At 37.6% G+C, this 16109-nt stretch overlaps 2 protein-coding genes and 1 pseudogene across 7 annotated transcripts; 1 reads left to right on the top strand and 2 right to left on the bottom strand.

Annotated features, from left to right (window-relative positions):
* Positions 1-359: 359 nt before the first annotated feature.
* LOC125480412 (calmodulin-binding protein 60 B-like) lies at positions 360-4909 on the bottom strand. 6 transcript variants are annotated; one of them, XM_048591255.1, is made up of 10 exons: positions 4751-4904; positions 4542-4622; positions 4256-4410; positions 3940-4015; positions 3451-3509; positions 2829-3325; positions 2581-2741; positions 2298-2501; positions 1722-1959; positions 360-1475 (listed from the first exon to the last, which is right to left on the bottom strand). In XM_048591255.1, exons 3-10 carry the CDS (start codon positions 4366-4368, stop codon positions 901-903), a joined length of 1923 nt encoding a protein of 640 aa, XP_048447212.1. In that variant the 5' UTR covers positions 4369-4410; positions 4542-4622; positions 4751-4904; the 3' UTR covers positions 360-900. The 6 variants fall into 6 exon arrangements, with proteins under 6 accessions (XP_048447212.1, XP_048447211.1, XP_048447210.1 ...); XM_048591254.1 differs by lacking the exon at positions 4542-4622 and having other exon boundaries at positions 4751-4909; XM_048591253.1 differs by having other exon boundaries at positions 4256-4622.
* A 733-nt stretch (positions 4910-5642) lies between these two features.
* On the bottom strand, positions 5643-8228 carry LOC125480415 (ribosomal RNA-processing protein 17). Its single transcript, XM_048591260.1, has 4 exons — positions 8050-8228; positions 7809-7914; positions 6627-6759; positions 5643-6288 (listed from the first exon to the last, which is right to left on the bottom strand). The coding sequence occupies exons 1-4, from the start codon at positions 8166-8168 to the stop codon at positions 6035-6037; spliced, it is 612 nt and encodes a 203-aa protein (XP_048447217.1). The 5' UTR covers positions 8169-8228; the 3' UTR covers positions 5643-6034.
* Positions 8229-9073: 845 nt separating this feature from the next.
* LOC125480452 lies at positions 9074-12256 on the top strand (annotated as a pseudogene).
* The last annotated feature ends 3853 nt before the right edge of the window (positions 12257-16109 follow it).

The following is a 16109-nucleotide window of genomic DNA, read 5'->3' as shown; positions in this document are numbered from 1 at the left end:
TGCCTCTCCTTGGCGGCACGCTTTTGTGTAGGATAGTTGTTAAAGTGTTATTAGCACTATCTGGTAGAACTATGGGAGCACTTTTTGCGCGGATGGCTTGCTTACCCTCATTTTCGTTCATTCAGTCATTTCATAAGTTCTTGGTGGTCATGACGGCCCTTTTATGGAAGCGCAGCTGTTTGGTGGAGGCAAACAGTACTCCAGATCTAGGGTTTTCCTTGTTGTAAGCCGGCTACTTTTGGGCCTTTTCATCGTGTCTTCTTTGTTGTGCTTTACCTGTAGTTGGTTACTTTGGACTGCCTTTCGCATCTTGTTGTAGCCTTTTTATTAGTGGAGTTTATTTAGTTTGACAACAAAAATACGTCGGAAGCTCTGATGGTACATTGAATATAAATCAACATAAAACTTCTTATTGCTGGTGTCGGAAGTTGACGCCACAATTTTAACTAACATAACCGCCATAATTACGTGGAAATGTAAACATGAAAAAACCCTTGGCTCTCTCTAGCCGCAGGAACAATTCCCAGCCAAAATCTCGCTAGTCTCGTAGGAGCAAAGGCCTTAAGTTGAAACAGCTCAACCTGTGTTGGTTTCGGAACTTGCAAGCAAGAATGTTGTTAAACAACCCTTGCAGTAAAACACAACGGTAAAGCAAGGTGTCGATGGAAGACATAAGCTGACTGCACATGAACTGTACACGCACGGAGATGTCCCAAGATCGGTGGCTTATATTCAAGAAACATCACAAGAGCTCGAGCTTGAGGTTGTACCCGCCAATTAATGTCCACAACCGTAGTACTCTCAGTCAGAAACTGCAGCGTGACAGGAATAAGGCAGGCAGGGAGAAATGAAGCCTAGAGACACCAACATCGGATCAACTTTGCCTCGTCCATGTGATATTTACAAATCATCCAACTCAACAAGCTGAGCCCGTCTCTCAGCAGCCTTCTTTCTGACGAATATGCCCCATCTAAGGGCTGCCTTGAGCTTGAGCCAGCCAACAACAGCTTTCCCAGATGAACGGCTCCGATCATCATCAATACTGTAGTCCGCTTGTGGAGTGGGGATGTATGATGACGAATAAGGATAATTGTCTTCAGTGACGTTCATGGAGGAATGACCATAACTGTGGCCTTGACCCTGACCGTCCATGTTAAACACACGAAGCAGATGCTGCATATCTTCATTTTCAAGAATCTCATGGCTCCTCATACGAATTTCTTCCTCTGGGAAGAGGTCCTCGACTCCCCTATAAGAAGATAGATTGGATGTGCCGATATTCTGGAAGCCTGATGTGGACGACTGTAGTGGACCAAGGGAAAGCATGTTTTCATTTCTTTGAAAATGCGTATGGTGTGAAATGCTAGGCAGCTGATTCTGTAGAGGAAATGACAAGTCATCGAGCTGAACTGGAGCATTCAGATTTCCATTCTGTGACTGTATTGGGAATCTGGCAGCCATGCCATCATCATAACCTAGTGAGAGGAGAGAATTCACACACATCAGAAACGGAAGTTAATCCAAAACACACAAACCACACTTCTGAAAATCAAAATTTTCAGGTTGGTAACCGTGATGTTTGAAGAGTAATGCAAGCAACGAAAATTCTTATATGTGTATAATGACCCCCCGGCTTCGGTCTGAAAGGCTCAGGATTAAATTTTAGTAATTTGGATATAATTATTTTGTGGCAATAAAATAAAGAAGATGTATGTATATACCTCCCACGTTTAGGCCGGAATCCATAGGAGGCGGTTGTGAAGAAACTGAAGCTAGCAGGCTAGGTAGGGTGAACTGCTGTTCACATGAGTTTGGATAATCTTGCGAGGCCATTGGGACCTCAGGTAGAGAAACATCTGGACTTTTCTGCTGCTTAACGCTTAGAAGAGATTTTCCATCATACTCCATAACATGCATCCAGTTGTCGTATGCCTTTTTTACCAAACCGTCCACATAGACCTGTAAGAAACACAACACTTCACAATTCAACCACTTTGAGGGGTCATGGCTCATCACTACTTTGTATCATTTTAGATACATTAACCAGGAAGGTCAACCTGCTCGGGAGAAAAGAGTGTTGTTTACGAATAAAAGAGTAAATGCATATGGACTGAATTTCTTCAGTGTGAAAAAATATCCTCTATGGAGAAAATGGATTCTATCTCATTAAGTGTACATGCTTTGCGACATTTAACTAGTAGCGTCACTCCACCATTAGATGGAACAGGATACCAAATCAAGGCACTATAAAAGAGAAGTAAAAAAAGAAAAGACAGAGAAACCAGACGGTCACATACCTTCTGAGTTTCCGAGAGAGAATCAGCAGAGTAAAATTGTTCATCGGTAATTAGGCCACTCAACTCGTAGATATTGTTAAAAACAACACCAACATTCCTTGCATCCTCAGGATAATAGACATAGAGTTTCCCACCAAGAAGACAAGTTTTTGCATGCTGTATGAGTCCATCCCACATCTTATTTGACATGCCACTTCCAAGAATCTATGACAAATGGGCATAAAAATAATTAGGAATTGCATTTTCAAAATATGAACTTGACAAACAAATTCCAAAATCTTACATTCCGCAGTCTCTGCGAGTCTCTAACCACAAGTCGTAGGAAGTCTTCAACTGTAACAATTCCAGCTTTATTCAGCCTCTTGTGGAATGATCCATCTTTTCCAATTTTCTCTAATCTCCAGACCTCATCATGTAACGCAGGCGGGTAGTGTTTCTTGTACACTGTAAAGAAACCAAAAGAAAACTTACCATGTTGATTTTTATTCGACTAAAAAATGAAATGTTAAATAACACTAATTATTAACTCACATTCCCCACGGTGATCCTTAACAGTGATGGCTTCTGTTTTTGCTTCCCGTATACGAATGTTGTCACAATTGCCCGAAGCAACTTTCAGTCCTAGCCTAAACTTCCTGCTCCTAATCCAGCTAGAGTTATCGGTAAATGTCAATTCCCCAAGTGTTCCTACACCTTCGTTCAGTGTAATTTGCAGATCCCCAGTAAGAAGTGGCCTCTTTCCTTCACGCTCTTTCACCACATGGCTCTCAAATTCTTCTTGCGTCCAGTTCTCATCATCCTCGTTGTTAAAATCACCTTCAAGCACAACAACGTCTAATTTCACCGCAGACTCCGGACCTGATGTCACGATGTGTTTTGTATTTGCATCAATCAAGACAATAGGGATTGCAGAACCCCACTCCCCTTCTACTTTTCCGCCAGTAAAAAGAGGAAGGGACAACCTGGACCTAAAATGCAGCTGCAAGTTTCTTCCATCGGGCCCTTCAATTTGTTTAGGAGAAGACCTGCTATTTTTAAACCCATTATAAGAACAAACTATTGACATGGAGGCATCAGCACTGATTAAATGAAAAAAAGGAAACAACCACAGATCATAACCCGTTAACACATAAGGGGTGAAAAGGGTTGATACCTTCCAGTAAGTTTGGCAGGGCCTAATTTTGCTAAAGCACGCTCCACCTCTTCGCTAACCTGTTCACCAAAATAAGTAAGAAACATCAACCAATGCTTGAAACACCGTATGGCGTATGCACATATCAAAGGATCAAATCATGTTCATTAGGCATGCATTAAACTTTTTCAAGTAGTTATGAAGTCATACACACCAATACATTATCAAGAGTCCTTATGACTTATATTACGCATTCAGCTTGCCTTTAACACATACACTTGTTGACAGTCGGCGCAAACAAAATGCCTCTTTTATCTGTCCTATGTTTAGGTCAGATAAATTTGCTACTAAACATTGTTTCACCATTTTTGTACATGTGTGTGACGTAACGAAAAAAATATATACAGCGGCCAAATAGAAAACAATTAAAAGTCATTTAAACCTCTTCTATCTACTATCTAGTGACAGATTGGAAAACAAAAAGTCCGCAAGAAAATTAGAAAGTCTTACAACTCTACGTAGAATCGGCTCCAAAGACGAGCAAAGCTTTTGCAGACTATCCACCTTGAGAGCTTCAACAATTACACTGCATTAAGGTGAGCATTCTCAATAATCGACATTTTCACCACATTCATCATTCATAAGACATTCAATTCATTACGGGATTATAAATTCGTGGGTTCAAGTCTTCAAGCTACAGTGTTTCGCAAATGTAACACAATATCTTGAACAATTTCATATCCAGATATACGTTTCAGCTGAATTTACAAATCAGTTATAATTACGTCAAAAGTTAAGTTTTCTTTTAACAGAAAGAAAAAGTCACCTAGCGAGAGCAGGACGTTTCCTATCCGGCTGGCCTTCTTCAGCTGAAGAAGAATCCAAACTTCGCTTCTCCCTCGCCATACTGTTGGATCTCTCCATGTACCTCGTCTGCATCTTCTTTCACCGTTCTCGAAAACTCAACCTCCTGTTTGGTTGCTGAGAAAGTGAAAGGGAAAAAAAAAACAATCACACAAAAACTTCCAAATCACACAGAGCTAACTTTCACTTTAATGTGAAGATTCAGAATTCAAAATTTAAAATTCCATTTCCCATACGCAGACACACACCAACAAACAAACAAACAAACGTCAAAAATACGACTCGGATTCCAGTTGTCTTCCGTTTTCCGAGCAGCCAAACAGCAAAATCTGATCCAAAAACACAAGTGGCCCTCCGCTTTATTCCATGCGCGGTACGTGCGGAATCGAATTTCGGATAAGGAAAAAAGGAAAAGTAGGAAAAAGCGAGCGGGAAAAAGTGAGAAAAAAAAATGTACCTGAAAAATCTTTGCGAGAGGAATCCGAGAAGTTTCCGCGAAGCGTCGGCGAACTTTCTCGCTCGGTAGCGTCTCTGAAACAACTAAAGAGTGAAAGAGAGGGTTTTTTGTCCCAGTGCTGCGGATACAGCCACTTGCTTGCCATTTTGTATTTTCTTTCTCTTTCTTTTTTAATTTTCTCGCATTTTCTCTCGATCCAAACAGTGGCGAATCTCTTGCTGCCGCTGGTCGGTGGCTGAGATCTTCTGAGGGAGCCGATCGGAGGATCGGGACCGTTGGAACAGTTGAACTTTGGGAATCTTTTGATTTTTTTATGGATTTGACCACGTGACCGGAGGATCTGTATGTTTCACAAACACACTGGTTAATGTCAGTTACTCAAACACACTGGTTACAAATATTTAATCATATGTACAATTCGACGACGCTAAATCCACACTAAACTACTTATAAATTATGACTTAGCGTCTTATATAGTTTAAATGATGTAATTTACTAAAATCAAGTCTAAGACATTTTACTTACGATTAAAAAAGAATTTCCCTAAACCGTGGTAATAGTAATTAAATCTTGTTTAAAAATGTTTTTAAAATAACTGAAATGTGAAATTAATTTTTCTAAAGCATTTTAAGTGTTTTTTTAAAAGAAGCAGCATATATGTGCTTTTTGCAAAAAACACTTAAAACATTTTTTCCTAGATCAACTTGAATTTTTATCAAATATTGGTTTCAAGAACATTTTCACTAAAAACAGTTTCAGTTATTTTAAAAAAATTTCCAAACAAGCCCCAAGCATCTTCGTATTTAGATGTGTCATGTCTTATGTGTAATGATTTTCTTCAATCATTAGATTAATTATGACTTTAAACAAATCGCCTTGATAAGGCTAATAATGATGAGAAAAATAAGAGATTCTGCAGATGCGGTTGATGTAAAACATCCCGCTCAATCAAAGGTTTAATACAAAAACCCGGGCAGTATACAACTAAAAGTTTGATTCCGACAACCAAAGGGTCACTCCAAATGGGAAAGGGTTCCTCTCCGGATCCCTGCCACCAAATCCTATCAATCAACCAATTCGGGCTCTTGATATTTGATCAACGGCTAAAAACAAGAGGCTCCTTAAAAGTTATAATAACTTTAGCCGTTGGATCAAATTTCAACAGTCCGAATTTGTTGATTGACAGGATTTGGTAGAAGGGATCCGAAGAGGATCCCTTTCCCTCCAAATGTACCGAAATGGAAATTCTGGTCAGCTTATCTCATGTACTTCATGATCCTACAGCTAGCGCTTGTTCTTGGTTGGTTTTATTCCCTTCCTTTTATCTCTTTTCCGTTGTAGCTTGGGTCGGGATTTACGCTTTGCAGCTTTTTTCAGAGGTTTGGTCTTTTTCACTGGTATCTTGTGTTTTTTAGAAGCTCCGACTGATTCTGGTAGTGCTGCCTCTGGCTTTTCATCTGGATCACTTTCCTCCTCTCGAGAGATCTCACTTGTTGTCACAATGACTTTCATCTCGCCGTTGTCATAAGTCATTGTACCTTGAGCAATAACAAAGGGGTCAAACTCAAATTGTGATTGACGATAAGCTGAACCATTACAGTACAATGAACAAAGATTTCCAAAATCTAATAGTGCATTGATGCCGACTATGTAGCTGTGATTTAGTGTTGAGATTAGATATCGTATAAAATTTGCAAACCAACACTGTCTCACTGAACCAAAACAACCAAAGAAAACTTAACACTGCAAGGGGATGGCAGCACGAGTACCCAGTATAGTTAGACATGAATGCTTAATGTACTAGGTACTGAGTGACACATGACAGTAGCTTAAATTTATATTTGTATCTAGTTCGGAACAAAGGTTTAGAAAATACCAGAAATTGGTACAGCTGGCTCACTATCTTCATCATCCTCGTGGTCCTCATCACCCTCATCAACCTCATCAGCTGCTGTATCAGTGGCTGGGGTAATCCCACCATTAAGAACCAGTTCCTTTTCTAGTCTCCTCTGCAACAAAAGTAACCAACTTAGACTTGTTTTTTTTATTTATTATTTTTTTTAAAGAATGTTAAAAAGGATGAACATATATATAAAAGAAATGGACCAGTTTTCTCCCTCTTCCCCATCCCCCACACCGCCATAAATACAAACCCTTGTGCATACAACATTCAAGAATAATTGAGTTAAAAAGATTTAAGAAACCAATGGAACCTAAGGTCAAAGCACTTGCATAAGGTGATCAATATGCCTTAGCTGCCTGAGAGAACATGCTTAGAAGCATTGCCTCTATCATGTATGTTCATATGGCATTCTCTTCTGATCTATTGTGAAAAATGTTTCCGGCACAAGAATAAGTTTTTTATGTTGGTTACAAATTCCAGTTTTTTGGCATAAAAAATCGATTTTACATAGCTTTTTCCAGCATAAAACCTCTGGTAAACCTCTAGCAGAAGGAACCCTAAACAATAACTACCATCCTACTAGGAGGTCATTCTTCTGCACTTTATTAAGTTTCTTTTATAGTACAAAACAGTACTTGACCTACATCCTAACAACTAAATCTTATGCTCCAGAACAACATAAATAGCAGTCAATCAATAAAATTTATCCTGGTATCAGAGCAGGACATCTTGAGTTGAATCTTCAATCTTGTACATGTCACCCCCATATGGATATCAAACTTCGGCTCCCTAACTGTCGGGGAAGGCAGAAACACGAGGAGAAGTGCTAGAATATTAACCAACAGCTACCCCACATCTTAAACCTAAAACTTGTAGTGTTACTAACACTTGTCTTGTAAATCACTTAAGGTCAATAAGAAAAGTTCTCATTTTGATTTAATCCCGAATGAAGTTCTTTCGGGTTAAAATCTCATCCCGAAAATTTTTTCTTTTTGCTTTTTCAATGTAATTCCTCTTGCAAAGACACCAACTTTTCGCAACAATGAGATTAAAAACCAAATCAATCAACTATCAAAATCCAATGAGCAGTAAACAAAGCTACACATTACGCAAAAGAGGCAATCAAACGGCCAAAAAACAGCCACAAATTCCAACCTTTTTGCGCAGCTCGAGACGCTTCCGCCGCAGCGCCTCCCCTTGCTTCTGCTCAGCTTCCTTTCTCCTCTTCTTCTTCCTCTTGTGAAACCCAGACACGAAATCGCTTCACAAACCCAAAACAAGCAAGCATCAAAACCCAAAAATTCAAAAAACCCAACTCAGGAAACGCGAAAAGAAACAAAACTTCAGGGCTTAGATTTCATCACTGAGCAAATTTTGTGATGGCGGTTTTTACTACCTGAGGTCTTTCTCGTTGAACGTGACGGCGAGAGCTTTGTTTTTGAGAGCCCTCTTCTTTATGTGAGAACCTCGGGGATTTACGGCCGGAATCGCTTCCTCTACAGCCTTGCCCGCCATTGCAGAATCGGCGCTGCTTTCACTGCGCTGAAGTGTTTAGGCTTGTGGTTCAAGAGGCCTTCTTTGGTAAATAGAATTTGGTTCAGTAGATTGGTCTCGACCAAAATTATAATTGGATTTGAATATCCAGCCCAAAATGCATGGCTATGTTTTCTATGGATCCTAAGCCCAAACGATTTTCCTTTTTTCCATGGTTTTTTATTTTATTTTACAAACAATAGCGTTATTAGTTTAAATTGTTAGTTGTTAGAAAGAAAGGAGATGGAACCGTCACCATAATACATATACATAATTAATTTCTATCGCCATCTAATATCATGGTCTAGTAGTATTCTTTTTTACTTGTAAGTGAGAAGACTTAGGTTCGATTTTTACTAAAGGCGAATTTGAATCACATTATTACCAGCATGTTTAGAGGCTTAGCCAATTCTCTCACCTTCTAGTGTAGATAAGTTTAAAAAAATTACCCTTAATTAGATAAATTATTTGTTAAAAAAAATTAATTTCAGCCACTACGATAAAACATCATTTGCATTTTGTTTCTGCTACCAAGGGCTTGTTTGAATGTATTTTTAAAATGATTGAAAGTATTTTTAAAGAAAATGTTTTTGGGTTTCAAAAGCAATTAAAATGATTTCTGCAAGAAGCACCAATTATGTGCTTTCTAAAAGAATCACCAATTATGTGCTTCTTCCAGGAAGTACTTTATTAAATGTTTTTCCAGGATTTACTTGCATTTTTACTAAGAATTGGTTTCAAAATTAGTTTCACCAAAAATACTTTCAATTATTTTAAAAGCACATCTAAACGAGCTCTAAGTTATAAGTCATCCCACTCTGCAATTAGAAAACGACTTTGGGTCCAACGCTCTTTGCTTTATCTTTTGTGATACCCACAAAAGCCCAATGATACAGTACAACGAACAAATTTCACTTTTCCTGGTTTTTTTTTTTGTAATTTTATTTAATTTGCAAACCAATTTCAGTTCACATCAGACCCGATTCGCTTCATCCAACCGAACCCGTTTCTCCGCCAACCAAAACATAGAATTCCACGTCACACATTTTCAGGCTCACCCAAAGCAAGAACCCCTCAACGACTCGAAGACTTGGACTACAAGCCAAACATGGACCGACCCGGACGCGTACCCGAGTCCGCTCCACCAGAATCCCTTATCTCGACCGGGTTCTCATAAACGGCGTCGTTAAACCGGAGACTCTATTCTCCGACGGAGTGCTCCGGTGGTCGCAGAGAGCTGAACGGAGCTTGATAGTCGAGAAGGATGTCCTCGGGTTCGCGGCAGAAGACCCGAAGATTAGGATCAGAGCTTTAGTGGAAGGCGGAGCCAGTATTTGCTGCGCCGCGAGCAGAGGAGCTGTGGCGCGGAAGGACTTGGTGTTCGAGCCTCTCTTTGAGGAATCGCACCGGCTCTGGTGCCAGAAGCTCCGCGATTACATCGATTCTCTCGGTAACTTTCGTATGCTTGTAATCGGCTTATGTCCTGTTTGGTTGATAGGAAAATGCAGGAAAATCAAATGAATGTTTAAAAGTTGACTTATGACTTCTTGTTGTTTGACCGTTGAGATTTTTGAATTTCTTTTGTTTTCGTTCTAATTTGTTAGCTTGAGCTAAAGCAAGCTCTTTTTACTCTAAATTTTACTGAATTAAGATTAATTCTTGAAAAAATAACATGAATTTATGGTTTATTGTTACTTTCTTGCATATATAGTGATAAAATTGGTGGAAATTTATCCTCTTTTGCACAGGACGGCCAAAGAGGCTGTTTGTTTTTGTGAATCCGTTTGATGGGAGCAAATCTGCTTCAAAGATTTATCTTGATCACGTAAAACCTCTTTTCGAGGATGCTGGCATCCAATTTACGCTGCAAGGTTAGGAATTTCCGTCAATGTTTTGCTTATTAGTTGTTAGTTGATGTGTGATACTGAATTTTGGATCTGTGAATTGCGGGTTGAGTTAATGTTTCCCTTTTCGTAATTGTTTCTTGATCAAATTTTTCAGAAACTCGATATAAACTGCATGAGAAGGAAGTTGCTAAAACACTAGATCTTTCAAAGTATGATGGCGTTGTTTGTGTTAGCGGGATGGAATCTTGGTTGAGGTTAGTTTCCAGTTATCGGTGGCAGCTATAATAAAAACGAGCAATGCCATGTTGTGATCGAGCAGATGGCGCTGTTGATGAATCAAATTACTAACGCTGACAAACTTTGTTTTTTCTCTTTTCCGTCAAATTGAGTAGGATTTTGATTGCAGGGAGAGCTGCGGTAATTTGGCAAACATAGTTTTACTATTTTCTTCTTACAAGCGTTGCACTTTTTAGTAGGTAGTAAATGGACTCCTTGAGAGAGAGGATTGGGATTCTGTAATAAAGGTTCCTCTTGGAGTAGTTCCTGCAGGTTTCGTACTCTTTAATTCTCAATTTTCTTTATTTTTTAGCAAAAAAAAATCTCTGATAATTAGGTAGATCATTCATGTTATAGAAGGTGAGGGCAAAGCGGTGAATTGCATGTTTGCGCTTCAAAACAAGCATAGTTATTTGTCTGTTATTGCTTTCAAGATTAATTTCTGACGAGATTCTCTCCATTAGGTACCGGAAATGGAATGGCAAAATCTCTTTTGGATTCTGTTGGTGAACCTTGTACACCGTCTAATGCTGTTCTCGACATTATCCGAGGTTACATATTATACTGTGCTCAAAATATTACGATTCCTCCCTTTCTATTACTCTGTCGGTAATTGTTTTGATTAATGAATTTTTCTTTGTGGTTTATTTACGGTCAGGGCATAAGCGTTCACTGGATGTAGCTACCATATGCCAGGGGAAGACCAAATTCTTTAGTGTATTGATGCTTGCATGGGGTAAGTGAAAAGTATCACCACTGGATAGTGGAATTAATACCTAAATGAATGTAGAGTTTCTAATTGTACATTAGAATCTCTGGTTCTCACTGCAACCGAAAAATGCAGTGATTGTATAGGTGCCTTGTAAAGCTTTATCTGCTTTCAGGTTTAGTGGCAGATGTTGACATTGAGTCTGAGAAGTATAGGTGGATGGGAAGTGCTCGACTAGATTTCTATGTAAGTTTAAATCTCTCGTTTGTTATGTTACTGGATTACTCCATTGCTAATGCAGATGTTCGTGTGCTTGTGTATGAATTTGAATGGCAAGAAATTAATAATAATTGTTTATGTATGTTAGGCTGTTCAACGGATTGTGCATTTGAGGCAATATAATGGATATATTTCTTTTGTGCCAGCACCGGGCTTAGAAACTTACGGAAAGCCTACTAGTTAACAGTAATGACAGTGGACCTGCTAACCAACACAATGCACGTGCTCCAAATCAAGAGGAGCCGATTAACATTCGACAGCATGGCTATGAGGGTCCTGATGTTCACTTACATAGCATGGACTGGAGAACCATTAGGGGGCCCCTCGTTTCAATCTGACTTCACAATGTGCCTTGGGGTGGTGAAGGCACAAAGGCAGCGCCTGATGCCAAGGTTGGACTGTAAAATTGCGTAGCATATACATCAGATACTTCTCCGCTAATACTTTCTAGGGATGTAAATGTTTATTTAAAACTCGAATAATTCACATGTATTCGTGCTCCTTTGCAGTTCTCGGATGGTTATATAGACGTGATAGTGATGAGGGCCTGTCCAAAACTATCATTGCTCTCGTTGATGGCTGGGTTGAGCACAGGAAGCCATATCAAATCACCATATGTCTTGTACTTCAAGGTCAGGAGAATCAAACTCTCGAGCATTTACTATTGCTCGAGATTTTGTCTACCTTTGGGCAAATAAGAAGCTTTCATAACGTTTCTTGTGACATACTGCAGGTGAAAGCATTTATTTTGCGACCTGGTCCTCGCACCGAGGACCAAGTTAAGGGAGGGATAATCGACTCAGATGACGAGGCCGAGGAGCATACGGATGTGACCAAAAGACACTGATGGCCTACGACGAACTTCAAATAACCGTGGATCAAGGTTTAGCTACTCTGTTTTCCCCAGTATAGAACAAACTCTCTTTTTTTTTATTTTTTTATCACGGATTCGATTTTTGTTACAGGAAGAAATTCCAATCAGGCAGCTTTCATCCACCCCGTACGTGTATAGCCGCAAGGAGGATACAAGGGATTTGGATGGAAAAGGCATTTTCTCAGCAACTTGCTTGCTGATAAGTTGTTTTGTCATGGCCTCCGGTAACTGTCGATGTGCTGTGCAGTTTGCCTTTCACTCTTCTTGCTTTGATTTTTCAATTTCTTTAGTTCGGAAAAGATTGTTGTACGGAAATGTATACGCTGCTGCGGTAGATACAGAGACCATTTTGCTACGTAAAAGACCATTTTGATCACGGATCGATGTACGAAGAAGATTATTTTTCACCACGTAAACCTGAGAACTATTTTCTAGTTACGTTAATAAAATTGATTGATGCACATTATGTCAGTACGAAAGTTATATTAAAGTCAACTGTATGGCGGGAACCTAGAACCCTTAGATTTGATGTAGTTCTCCGAAACATACTAGAAAATCTCCAAGATAATATATCGAATTGACATTGATCAATACGATCTGTGTGTTGCATAAGCTAAAATGCTTTGAGTCTTGACTCTTGATCCCTTGGCCCAACCGTTGTATAATATTACCAAATTATACAAGTCAATATGCCAGGTAATTTTTTTTTTTTTTAAATTGTTGTTAGACCTTCTGAACTATTAATCTAGTTAAAATTGACTTTCTGAGCTATTTTTATGGTAAAATAATCTCTGAACTATTTAAAATTAGTCAATTAACCCCTCGCCGTCATATTCGATGAAATTCATTCACTTTGCTGTTAAATACTGTCACGTGACCAGAACGTGATTCACTCTTGAGAATAAAGTCATGCCATTATTTAACAGCAACTTGATTAAAATTTCATCGAATATGACGATGAGGGATTAATTGATTAATTTTAAATAGTTCATATATTAATTTACCAATTGAATAAATCAAGAAGTCAATTTCAAGTTTCTACTTGAATAATAATCTAGTGAATCGAGCGACAATTTATCTTTTTTTTTTTTTTTATTTGGCGAATTATGTCGCACAAGTCATGTTCAAAACATAAATAAGAATATATGAATTTAAGAAAGAGAATATTGAACGATAATTATTAGGTTTAATTAGAGGCAAAGATGTGACAATGATTGCAGGAAATGCGTCGTTGTGTCATACATGATTATATGTCATAGGTTGTTTACTTATGTATGATTCATGCACATGACGTGCGGTGGCAGCATCAACACGCCGGTCGGATGTCTTCACCCAATCAGAATCATGTGGTCCAAATCATTCCTACTTCATAATATTGTTGTCAAATGCTGAGCGCAAAAGGGGATGCTATCAACCTTATCCATTTTTTTGTTTTCATTTTCATTTTGTAATGTTATACGATTATTGAATTTGTTTGTTTTTCCTCTTTATGCATTAAAGATCATCAACTCATTAAAGGAAAAGGATCCTCATCGGATTCATTTCCTCATAATTTAGGGGATTTTGTGATCATGATCGTTTATCGTGGAATCAGTTTTTGTTAAGTACTATTTATACTTAATTTTAAATTTTAAATGATTTCTGACCGTACGATGTATCGAAAATGATCTATGAATGTTGAATTAAAATATAAATAATTTAGATCCCTGAAAATTTTACAAAATAAGAGCTATAAAAATGTGTGTCAAAATACGTAAACAAGTTGCTTTCATACATTGGAATATATCTCCATCATCATCTTGCTTTTCGGTTTGTAGTTTTCTTACAAAACACGTACAATCCTAGACCTGCACACATGGTCCTGCACTCTAACTTTAGACACCACCAAGCAATCGAACTCTTTTATTCAGCCTACCCTCTCTTTATTTTTTTTCTTCCATTTTTACGTATCGATGGTGTTTCACAAATGAACCAGCTAATTCAAAAGTGTATGTGTGTGTGTGTGTGTGATATATATATATATATATATATATATCTGTGTATTTGGTATTATCTGTTGCATGTTTCACATCTATATCCGTTTTCATGTAGTGGATTATCACATGCAAACGGATCGAAAAGAAACCATCTATTTGAATCATATTGTATAGACTATCTGATGTGACGGTTGATAGTTAAATTTTTGTTTTAACCCATTAAAAAAAAATTCAACGATCAACTGTCACATCATATAGCCAACAAATAGAATTAATAAACACGATCGCCCAACATTTTCCTAATCGAAAATGTGTTTGGTGTGTAGGGATGTACATGTGGCTACCCGTCAGTACCCGATCACTAAATTGTAAAACTTAATTGTTAGGCTTACTCTTACTCCTAGGAACAAAAAAACAAGAAAACACAGAATATTGTGTTGATTGTTAGATGTCGCCGAAGACTATTTACTAAGCTCTAATATTGACTCACATAACTAAGCTTAATAATACTGATCATGATGCATGTTATTAATCATACGTCCACGCTAACTATAGATAACTAATTATCGATACGTTGTAGTAAGACATGAAAAATCATAGCATGTTATTATAACGCATGGTTGAGTTTAGTTAAGTTAGCTACCGAAATATGTTTTATCTTCTGTACCTAATTCAAGTTCTCCCTCCCCCGTAAAAATGAATTTAGTATAACGGTTAAGGTCTACATTGTAAATTATTTTAATTATCCAACCATTTATTTTTTAAGTTTTTCAAGATCATATGTATCAAAAATCATCCAAATCCGAAATCAAATGTCCATTGATCTAAACAATAGTATTTTTTTTATTTTGTTTTAACGAACGGTACTCAAAATGAATGTTTTAATGGTTTTGAATTTGTCTAATTTTTTTAACGATGATCTATGAGTGATATAATAAAACATAAACGTTTTGGATCGTTAAACAAAAAATTACTGAATGAATCTCACAAATATGTGTCTAGATATGTGTAAAAAAATGAGTATCCAGATCGTAAACCCCAGCATAATTCTCTTTTCCATCTTTTGTCAAAAGAAAACCATACTACTAACACACAATCGATAATTATTTTGATAAATTTGTCTATTGTCTATAATTATTTAGATAAATTTGTCTATTGCGCAGACAATAGACAAATCAAATATCGTAACCCGATAACAAATATCGTAACCCGATAAATGCTTGGATCATTTTGTATACATTGTCTCTGTCGTCTATGTCGTCCCTAGCTAGATACATAGCCTATAAATTATTAAACTAATTTATTTATTTATTCTCATTTTTGCATATTGCTCCACACGAGTCTTCCAAACTTTGCATGAAAAAATGGGATAAGGATTCTCTCCTGATGCTCTTTGTTCTCATATTTTAGTCGTTTATCATATATATTGTGGTCAGTTTTTGCTAGGTCCTATTATGTTTAATTTTAAATAAAAATTTTAAATGATTTCTAGAGGCATGATGTACGATGAACAGCTAGGATGAAGGATTCCTAAGATCCCTACAATTTGGATCTAGATGAAATCCAAATCTGTAAAAATGTAGCAAGAAAACACGTCGTATGTCATCGATCGCCTCTCGCTGGAGAGATTTTTTAGTGTGCTTGAACTTACGAGCACATTAATCAATATGTAATTATACAAATGGAGGAACATTTGAAAAAAAAAAAATTGTTCTTCACTTGTATAATAACATATGGCGTACCGTTTTGTTTTTCGAATGCATTGAAAAATCTCTCATCTCAGTAACGATTAAAAGGATACACATTGGACGAAGTCATAGCCGACTAATTCCATTAAAACAATTTTTTTTTCAAAATGAAATGAACTTGAGTTGATGGCTTTGCTTAGGAGAAATGTGCCATTAATTGATTTATTTAATTTAAAGTTCGACTACAACTCTACGTACAATTCAACCATATAAA

Source organism: the organism of the source record quoted next, unplaced genomic scaffold, assembly GCF_019419815.1.
Source record: "Pyrus x bretschneideri cultivar Hongxiangsu unplaced genomic scaffold, Pyrus_bretschneideri_v1 Contig33, whole genome shotgun sequence".
Lineage (NCBI taxonomy): Eukaryota > Viridiplantae > Streptophyta > Magnoliopsida > Rosales > Rosaceae > Pyrus > Pyrus x bretschneideri.
Note: the sequence above shows the minus strand (reverse complement) of the source record. Positions and strands in the feature narration are given on the sequence as shown.

Bases quoted from the DNA above. Each gene is read 5' to 3' on its own strand.
- LOC125480412 (XM_048591254.1), bottom strand. From the start codon at position 4,368: ATGCAGACGAGGTACATGGAGAGATCCAACAGTATGGCGAGGGAGAAG. The intron at 4,016-4,255 runs GTGACTTTTTCT...ACCTTAATGCAG, and splicing joins AAACGTCCTGCTCTCGCTAG to TGTAATTGTTGAAGCTCTCA. The intron at 2,742-2,828 runs GTGAGTTAATAA...GTTTCTTTACAG, and splicing joins TAAGGATCACCGTGGGGAAT to TGTACAAGAAACACTACCCG.
- LOC125480415 (XM_048591260.1), bottom strand. From the start codon at position 8,168: ATGGCGGGCAAGGCTGTAGAGGAAGCGATTCCGGCCGTAAATCCCCGA. The intron at 6,760-7,808 runs GTTGGAATTTGT...CTTTTGTTGCAG, and splicing joins GTCTCGAGCTGCGCAAAAAG to AGGAGACTAGAAAAGGAACT. The intron at 6,289-6,626 runs GTATTTTCTAAA...TTATTGCTCAAG, and splicing joins GCCAGCTGTACCAATTTCTG to GTACAATGACTTATGACAAC.